This window comes from Gracilinanus agilis, chromosome 1 (genome assembly GCF_016433145.1).
Source record: "Gracilinanus agilis isolate LMUSP501 chromosome 1, AgileGrace, whole genome shotgun sequence".
Lineage (NCBI taxonomy): Eukaryota > Metazoa > Chordata > Mammalia > Didelphimorphia > Didelphidae > Gracilinanus > Gracilinanus agilis.
This window is the reverse complement of record NC_058130.1, coordinates 785,598,009-785,608,045: the sequence shown is the minus strand read 5'-3', so window position 1 is coordinate 785,608,045 and position 10,037 is coordinate 785,598,009. Positions and strand designations below refer to the sequence as shown.

General features: G+C 47.2%; 2 gene segments (V, D, J or C); both read left to right on the top strand.

Moving 5' to 3' along the window:
* Positions 1–1,674: 1,674 nt before the first annotated feature.
* On the top strand, positions 1,675–2,214 carry LOC123230450. The segment is given in 2 exon segments: positions 1,675–1,755; positions 1,883–2,214. Coding segments are annotated over 2 exon segments (378 nt in total).
* Positions 2,215–9,113: 6,899 nt separating this feature from the next.
* Positions 9,114–9,618, top strand: LOC123230449. The segment is given in 2 exon segments: positions 9,114–9,159; positions 9,287–9,618. Coding segments are annotated over 2 exon segments (378 nt in total).
* Positions 9,619–10,037: the final 419 nt, after the last annotated feature.

Sequence of the window (10,037 nt, the reverse complement as noted above, 5' to 3'; positions counted from 1 at the left end):
AGGAAGGAAGGAAGGAAGGAAGGAAGGAAGGAAGGAAGGAAGGAAGGGAAGAAGGAAGGAACAAAGGAACAAAGGAAGGAAGGAGGAAAAATTTCTTAAGCACTTACTCTGGGTAAGGCACTCTGCCAAGTGCTGAGAATACAAATAGAAAAGGAAGACATTTCCTGACATCGGTGAGCTCCCAATTCTAATGGGGAAGATAGCAGGTCAAAATAGAACTCGTCATCATTAGGTCTCACCAGTTAAAGCTGTCTTGGGAAGGCTAAGGGAGGGGATGAGTAATGAGCTCCTCAGAATCTGTTTATGATGCTGTTGGACCCAGCTCAGGAGGATGTAAGATGTGAGTGAACCCAGGAACCTTGGATCACTTCATGGTGTTTGATGTTGGCCTGATCTGACAGCCTGACATCATCAATAAACTTAGCTTCTCACCCCTGAGTCAGTGTCTTGCCTTAATTTTAATCATTAGAGCAGGCAGGCAGGCACACCAAGGGAGGTGTTTGGTCTAAACCTTCTAGTCATGAACTAAATAGACTGATGACAGCAGCAGGAGACACTCATGATCATAAAACAAGAAAAAAAAAAACTAAAACACTTCAATAAGAACCATCTCTGAAATGATCCCTTAAAGCTTACAAAGCTCTTTACAAATATCTCCTTCACCCTCACAGATGTTATAAATATGCTCATTTGACAGATGATGAGACTGAGGCAGGGAGAGGTTCAGTGACTTTCCTGGGAGACACATTTAGGAAAGGCCTGAGGGAGGATTTGAACTCTGCTTTCCCTGCCTGCAGGGCCAGGGCTCTCTCTGCTGCCACCCAGCTCTGCCTTCTGGGGGAGAACCAGGCTCAGCTCTTACCCACTCTGGCCAGAGCAGTGAGGAGTGTCCTGAGCCCAGTCCCCACACCAGGCTCTGTTGGTCTCTGCCCTGCAGCCTCCCCAGGCACCACCTTGCAGCATCCTTGGCTGCTCTCTGGTCCTCAGAAAGTCCTTGTCCGCCCCCTGCCGGAATCAGGGAGAAGCGCAGCTCTCAGCCCTGTCAGGCTGGCTCTGGGGAGGCTCCATCCTGGATGCTGAACCTGAGCCAAGGGAGGGCAGGATGTGTAGCTTCAGAACCCAGGTGGGGATCCCTGTGTTCTGCTGCATGTGGGGAGGGGGAGGCTAAGCCCAGGGAAGGGGACTCAGGATGAGGGCTGCTCCGGGAGCCCAAAGCTCTAGGACTAGGCAGGGCTCTGCCTTTAGGAGGACCAGAGCAGCCAGCAGGGACCTTCCTGTGCCTGGGGGGCCCCTGAGGTTCTCCTCCAACCATGTGGTAAAGGAGGCTCTTGGAGGCAGCAGGGGGTGCTGTGGTGCTGGTCCTAGGCAGGCGAGGGGCTTGAGGAGCTGCTGATGTTGGGGGGCGGGGAGATGAACCCAGCTGGCTGAGACTGAGGCTGCTCTGAGCCCTGAGAACCCTCCTCTGGGACCTCCCAGCTGGGCTAGGCTGAGATGCCCCAAGACTCCCCTTCCCCGAGTGAGGCCCTTGGAGCCAGAGATAGGATACAGGGTGGGTTAAAAAGGCCAGGCTCAGGGCAGATTTGCATCTGGCCCCCACAGCCCTCCCAGGCACCATCACAGGGTTTCAAGGAGAGGATAAAAGGGAGTAGGCAAAGCCCAGGCTAGCTGTGAGCTCTTTGGGGAGCTGAGCTCTGGGGACCCTCTTCACCATGGCCTGGCCTTTCGTCTTTGTGTCACTGCTCACCTTCTGCTCAGGTCAGGGCTGGCCTGAGAACCCCCCTTAGCTTCCTCCCCCATCCCTACCTTTGTCTCTTATGAGGATCTCAAAGCACCTTATAGCTTTCTCTTTTTCAGGGTCATTGATGAGTTTCTCTGTTTGCAGGCTCCCTCTCCCAGCTGGTGCTGACTCAGCCTCCCTCTGTCTCTGCATCCCTGGGGAGCACAGCCAGACTCACCTGTACTGTGAGCAGTGAGCATAGTGGTTATGCTGCTTATTGGTACCAGCAGAGCCCAGGAAAGGCCCCTCAGTACCTCATGTGGGTTGACAATGATGGAAGTATAGGCAGGGCTGATGGGATCCCTGAGCGCTTCTCTGGCTCCAGCTCTGGGAACAATCGATTCCTGTCCATCAGCAACGTCCAGGCTGAGGATGAAGCCGATTATTACTGTGAGAATGATTATAGCATTGGTGGTGTTTATGCTCATCCACAGTGATGCATTCAGTGAGGAAGTGGGACAAAAACCTCCCCTGCCAGCCCAGGTGCAGCTTCATGCCTGGCCCCAGGCTGGCACATGCCCTCCCCTGGCAGTGGTACCTGTTGGCTCTTTCTCTGTCTCTGTCTCTCCCTGTCTTGCTTTCTCATTCAGCACAGGAAGTTCCATGATATTCCTAAAGTCACATGTTCTTCTGACCCTGGGTAGCTCAGTGGATTGAGAGTCAGGCCTAGAGACGGGAGGTCCTGGGTTCAAATCTGGCCTCAGACACTTCCCAGCTGTGTGACCCTGGGCAAGTCACTTGACCCCCATTGCCCACCCTTACTTACCACTCTTCCACCTGGGAGCCAATACACAGAAGTTAAGGGTTTAAAAAAAATAAAGGGAAACAAGAAAATCCCTGTGGATGTTGCCTAAATGAGCAGTCAGTGTGTGTGTGTGTGTATGTGTGTGTGTGTGTGTGTGTGTGTGTGTGTGTGTGTGTGTGTGAGCTGACTAGTTGGCTAACCCTCCCTTTCAGACAGAGAGCCAGGGGCTGCCCTCTGTGCCTGAGTAGGGTGAAGGCAAAGGAAATTGCCAAGGTATGAACCAGGGTAGGGAACACCACATGAAGGAAGATTGTCATTTGCTTAGGATGTTTGCCTAAGCTAATCTTCCTCGAGGTCACTCTCTGATCAAACCAGGGCTGGAGGGAAACCAGTGTCGGCCCACCCAGGGTTTTACTTAACCTGGGCCTGAAGAAAGATTTCCCTCCCAATAAATCGTTCACTCTTTAAGCCTCTTCTCTCCTCTTCTCAATTTACCTGAATGCATTTGGATTTAAGTTGATGAGACGTTTAGAAAGGATTAATGAGGAGATGTTGGGAAAGAGGGAAATAGGGATCCCTGACAGCAATGCTTGTCCAAGCAGTTCAGCACTATCAGGCCTTGGATGGGATGGACACTGAGGTTTACCTGGCTCTTCCCTCTAAATGTGAAACTGTTTCTGTTTCCCTAAGCTAAATTCTAAAAGAAATGACAGTTTTAGGTTGGCAGGCACAAGAGAGAGATCAGTCCTCTGGTTGTCCCAGCTCCTGTTTGGGTAAAATCCCTTAAGATGCTGCCTGCTGTTCTTTTCACCCAGATGCCCCTCAGTTCAACCAGCAAGATGGTTCAGGGCTGATCAGAAAAAAGGATTCTTTGAATAGTTGAGGACAGGCCAATGGCTGAGTGGATATCTTGTCTTTTGAAAGTCTCCCAGGGAGCTTCCTCTCTCTTTTGAGTCACAGACAAGACTCCCAGGGCTGTTAGCAAATCCCAACTGCCCTCTCTGTCTGCATTCTGATGACCTTCAGCCTCTTCCACAGCTCTCCTGCTTGCATGGCTTCTTCTGTGTGACTTCCATCCCTTCATTTGTCCCCTTTCATGCTTATGATCTTACCAAGATTATATGTCGTGAATCTTAATACTTACTGTGGACCTTACTCTATGCTATTCTCTAATGTACCCCCCAAAAACAAAAAAAAACATCCTTCCCTACACTATGCTATGCTAAATCTCTACCTAACTATATGTAAACTAAGACATTTTCCAAGAAAGTTATGGGTTAGTGTGGGAAGCCAATAAGAGAAACAGTCTCAAATAGATAAAAATCTGAGACTCTTCTTTTGACTCCTTTTCTGATCCACACCTTTCGTTATTGGAAAGCTTTAAGTTCTTAGGAAACCAGCAGACAAGAGGTTAACATTCTTCCCCTTTGTTCAGAAACGCAGCTGCTTGGCAGGCCAAGGCCAAAACCTTACTTTAGGAGGGGCATTTTGCCCCTGAGAAAAGTATTCTCAGACTTAGCTTGCTGATAATCACTTACCTGAAGGTCCAGCCTGGTTCTTATCTTCACCTTGAAGTTTCTGAGGTTTCCCTGTGTTGTCTAAACTTATTGCAATGTCTTTGAAGCTGTAAAATTCCCTCTGTGTGGGCGACAGGGAGTTTGAATGTTCATATATAATAAACTTGTGACTCGATGGCACTTTGGAGAAGCAGCTATGAGTTAACAGTCAAGATTCTCTCCCCTGTCCTGTTACTTTCTTATCAACTAAGCTGTCCTTATCAGAGATGATAAATAGATATCAACATTTGATGCCTGATCACAGGGACATTGGAAAGCTGTATACAGGTAAAGATTTGCCTCCCTCCCCCCCCCAGACAACTCCCAAATTACAACACTTAAGTTTCTACCCAAAAAAGGACAAGAAATCCAGAGTTTTCAGAAAGACACTAGAAGTAAAGAATAGATTAACAGGATGGGGCACAGTGAGTCAAAGGAAAGAAATCTTTTTTATTGATATAACTAAGCACACTCTCAGGAAATGGAGAGTAAAAATAAGTAAAGAACAGCTCACTAAGTTTCTTGTTCTTATTCAAAATTGTAGCCCCTGGATTCCCCTAGAATTCTGGCAAAAATTTGGTAATGATTTGAAAAATTATTATACTGAGCATGGATCAGAACAAATGCCAGTAAAAATTTCATTGGCTACTGAAAAAAACAACTTTGTTATCTGGTCAGAATGCAGAGAATGAAATCTTTAAGGTTTCAGTGTTAGAATCAGAGGAGAAAAAGTCGCTCATAGTAAATCAAACCAGAACTTTAAAATTTCGAAAGAAAAAGTCACTAGCAGCAGACTTTCCCTCACCTAAAAACCTCTCTTCAAAAGAGGAAAGAGAAATAAAAGCAGAGGAGCCTCTGCCGCTTGAAGCTCCAGCTCCACAGCCACAGCCCCTGAACATAGGGTTTAAAGGAGCATAACAAAATAATCAGAAGGAAGGAGACATGTCATTCTGTTTCCCAGTTATTTTTTGAGCATAGGAATAGGATGATGATAAAGAAGTAGCTCCCACATGGGAACCTCTTCCCTACAAAGTGTTAAAAATTAAGACAGTTTGTGCTTCACATGGTCCTGTGTCTCTAAATGGTTAGGTATTTGGGGTTTACAAAAAATGATTACAGAAAGTAAAAGGCAAATGTTGCAACACACAAGTATGCAAAGAATCAGTAATCCTACAATAAATATTATGGTCCTGACTATTCTAGACCAAAACAACAATTCTATACCTGAGCTAATCACTATGCCAAAAATAATTCAACTATAAAACTTCCATGAACACAAATTTCAGCTGATGCTGTCACAAAGAACTTCCTTAAAGAAAAAGTGTTCTAATGCAGTTTAAATTCTATTACTAAGAAACTTAATTACCTGTGCATTCACTAAACTAACTGTTAACCTTAATGGTAACCTGTTACACTATATTATGCCAATTTTCCTCAGCTCCCTGATTCATGGTCTATATACATTATCTACAAGCTTTACTACAATATTCACAACTATCTAGATACAAATGCCAAACCTATGTTGCACATATTTATAATATGTACAGAGAGGTATGTACAAAATATACACACAATTATGCAATTCCCTAATTTCTGATGTTAATCAAATTGAAAACTTATTTTTTCTATATGATTAAAACCTTAAGCACCTAGCTATTTACTTACACATTTTGCTTTATTGTAATCATAGACTCTCTTTTATCTACATGAGGTCAAAAAAATGAATCAGTTTGTGAATAGTGTATGTATCTTTCTTTTTGGACTTCCACTTTTCTGTTTGCCTGATGGTTCTCTTCAGTTCTTGCAAGCTATGTATATGTTGGATGTCCCTAATATGTTAAATTATTGTGTGTTTTTCTGCTAACACCACAATTTATCTTATATAAGTTCCAGTTTTTGTCTGTCCACTTCTTATATACAATAATTACAAAGTTTGGAGAGATTTCACGTTTTCTGTTATCTGTCCCAAATTTTCCCATCTGTGCTTGCTGCTTTTGTTCTTTCTTACCTTTTCCTCTGGGCTGCTATTCCTTTTCTTTCTGCATCCTTTCATCCCTTTCTTGAGTATTTTTTGCCTGTTGGCTATCATCTTCTCAGTTGTCTATGCTTGAATGATGGGATCTTCCTTTTCCTCTGGAACTAAATCATTTTGATGTAAAGATAATGTTTCTGATTGAGTTTCATTCTCAGCACTATCCTTGTCATCTTTAGTTTCACTTTGATTCTCTTTACTGGTGTAAGGTTTCTCAAGTTTAGTGTGCAAACAGTGGATCCAAGCATTTTTCTCTGCTACTTTGATTGAACTTGGAGTAGTTAATAGAACATTGAACACACCTACCCACTTAGTTTCTGTAGCTGTTTTTCTATTGAAATTTCTCACTTAGACTTTGTTTCCTGGTTTGATACTGTGCAAAGCAAAATCCAGCGGTGTCGTTTGTTGGATAACACTCATTTCATGCTGCTCTTTTTTCCTGGTTTGCAAGGCTTGTTTGTATTTTGCTAGCTGACAATCCCTTCCTAACATAGACATGTAAATACATTTTGCCTTCCCAAATACCATGACTGTAAAACAGTTTGAATGGAGAGAAATGCAAAACCCCACTCAGATGGGTTTGAAGATGAAACAGAACTAGAGGTAGGATATCCAACACTCTATCTACTGAGGCTGCAGAATGCCATGATGGTCTGACTTCTGAGGATGGCCAATGATCTGCTCTCCCACCACTTTGGCACCATCCCTTCATATAGGTCCTCTCCTCTCTTCCCAAGTAGGTCTCTGTCTCTTGCTCTCTTCTTCTCATTCTCTATTCTCTCTCTGAGCATCCTTTGCACCTCACCAGCCCTGAGACAGTCATTCATTGTCTTCTGGTGTTGAGGAGGAGTCCCCTGAGAGTGTCAGACACTTGGTACCTGCAGCCAATGAGGACCTTTATGCCACCTCCCACATTCTCTGAATGGTCTTTATTTTCCCTCTTGGTTTTAGGGGTTTCTCTGAGTGTTGGACTCCTGTAATTTCTACTTGTAATGGCTCAGGATTCCCTTCTGCTCTGTCTCCCCTCAGTAACGTTTCTAATGAATGAATGAACACAATTTGTTTCTATAAAATTATATTAATTGAGATAATACAGAAAACTGAGACATTACAAAATTTTTTCTCACAGTATATAGGGACTCAGTCTCCCCTCTACAACCCAATGTGTTGGAAAGAATGTCCTTCAACTAGAACCACTTGGGACCTTATGTCCATCCCCCATTAGATTCTTTACAAATCAGGTCTGGCCCAGGCTCAGTCCTTTCCACAAGAATCCCTGGCCTGGCTCTCTGGGCTCCTTTCTTGCTGCTAGTCTGGCTTTCAATCTGGCCTGGCCTCTTCTGGTCGATACCTCGGGAGCTCATCATTCCTACCTTTTGAATCTCATCAGCAGTAACTCACCACGATGGCCTTCATGTAACACATGATAAAAGAACCACAAAGGACAGAACAGATTTACTCCTTCCCAGGCCATTTGCTGACCTCACACAGGGAAGCCTGTGTCCTCCCTCCATCCTGAGGCTCCCAGCACCTACCTCCTTACTCACATCCAGGGAGGAAGGACTCTCTTTGGCTGAGGATACCTGGGGATTGGTTTCCAGGCTCTGGCTCCTCAGCCAATCAAAAGTTTCTCTACTTTCCCATCTGTCAAGGGAGGGAACAACTGACAAAACATGGGCCCAGGCTCCATCTGGGAGCAGGAAGGAACCATTTCCCTCCCTCTGGTCCAAGGTAAGGGAGGTGGGGATCTGGGATGGCTTCACTAGGGCCCAATAAGCATGTTCTCCCTCGCCTCCTGCATTTATCCTGTAGGAGGAGCTTTCGGTCAAGGCAATTGTCAACTGATATGATATATTTAGTCTTTAGGAGGAAGGAGACCCCAAATGGGAGGGAAGAAGGACAAGAAACCTGAGACTGATGGCCCCACACTCAGCTGAGAGGCTGCCTAAAACCACCTAATAAATGCCCAGTGAGGGGCTCCACGAGCATCTGCTAGGGAAGCATAGTAAGCCCTTATAAGCCCAAAGTACCAGGAGATGGTGGACCCTCCTGGATGGCCCCAGGGAGGCAGGGAGTTCTGGGCTGTGATCCTGCTGCTCCTAAGGCCATGTACAATGCCTGGGACATAGCAGAGGATCAAATAGATGCTTCATTGGTTCATTGATTGGCTGAACATCAGAGACCCTGTGACCTCTGAGAGGACTTGTGGGGAAGGAGTCAAGAAGGCCTGGAAGCTCAGCCTACCTTGGCCTGGGGAGCTCCATGAAGATGGGAGACAGTAAGGACTGGCTTGAATCAAAGAGCAGAATTTCCTGTAGGCACAGGAGCACCACCAGGCTGGGATGGAGGACCAACAGCGACTTGACTCTGGGAAGGCTCTATGCCATGGGGAAGGAGAACCTTTACCCAGTGAAAGTCCATGATGTCTAGCCCTGGAAGCCAGGCCTGGATCAGTGCGTCCTAGCAGAGTGTGGTGAGTGCAAGAGCCCAGGCCAGGGAAGGGGCTGCTCTGGGTGCCTCAGGCTGTGGCTCAAGGGAGATTCCACCTTTGGGTAGGATGAACAGAAGAGTCAGCAGGGACCTTCCTCTGCCTGGGGGCCCCTGAAGTCTGCCTCCTTGTGGGCTGTATGTGGGTCCTGTAGCCAGCAGAGGATACTGTGGTGCTAGTCCTGGGCAGGCAGTGAGGGCCTGGAAGTGTCAGTGGATGAGCCCAGCTGGCTGTGGCTGTGGCTGCTTTGAGTCCTGTGATCACTGCTGGGTGACTTCTCAGGTAGGCTGGGCCAAGTTACCCCAAAGACTCCTCCTCCATGAAGGGCTGCCCCCCTGGGCCCTGGGATGCAGGCATGGTCTAGAGGAGGCTGGACAAGGCCCAGATTTGCATCAATCCCCACCTGCCCTGAAGCCACCATCACAGGGTACCCAGGAGAGGATAAGAGGGAGCTGAGAGTGGCCAGGCTCAGCTGTGAGCTCTTTGGGGAGCTGAGCTCTTGGGGTTCTCTCACCATGGCTTGGCCTCTTGTTTACCTCCTACTGCTCACCTTCTCCTCAGGTCAGGACTGCTCCCAGACCTCCCCTTGCCTCCTCTTCTAGCCCTGTTCGTGTCTCTCATGAGGATCTCAAAGCACCTTCTAGCTTTCTCCTTGTTCAGGGTCACTAATGAGTTTCTCTGTTTGCAGGCTCCCTCTCCCAGCGTGTGGTGACTCAGCCTCCCTCTGTCTCTGCATCCCCGGGGAGCACAGCCAGACTCACCTGCACCCTGAACAGTGGGTACAGTAATTATAATGCTTATTGGTATCAGCAAAACCCAGGAAAGCCCCCTCGGTATCTCCTGTATGTCACCAGCAGTGGAAGTGTAGGAAAGGCCAATGGGCTCCCTGAGCGCTTCTCTGGCTCCAGCTCTGGGGCTGATCGATTCCTGTCCATCAGCAACGTCCAGCCTGAGGATGAAGCCGATTATTACTGTGGGGAAGCTTATAGCCGTGGTAGTAGTTATCGTTATCCACAGTGATGCATTCAGTGAGGAAGTGGGACAAAAACTTCCACTGCCAGCCCAGGCCCAGCTTCACACATGACTTCAGGCTTACCNTCTCTCTCTCCCTCTCTGTCTCTCTCTCTCTTTCCCAGCCTAGGCAGTTCCATGAGGTACTTGAGGTCAAAGTTCCAGAAAGTGACAGAAATGGACCCCAATTAGCCATAAAGAGGAGTAGAGAGGACTCCAGGGGCTCACAGTCCCTGTGTGCACAGCCCTGGGGATGAGCACCCACAGCTCCACCCAGCCTTGTCCTGGGTCCCCTGAGCTCAGACTGAGACCTAAGAACCAGGACACCCTTTCTGAGTCTTCCCCATCAGGCCAGACCTCAGCTAGGCCCTACTGCATTCAACCGCCTCCCACTCCCAAACACTGGCCAGGCTGACATGACATTCAGA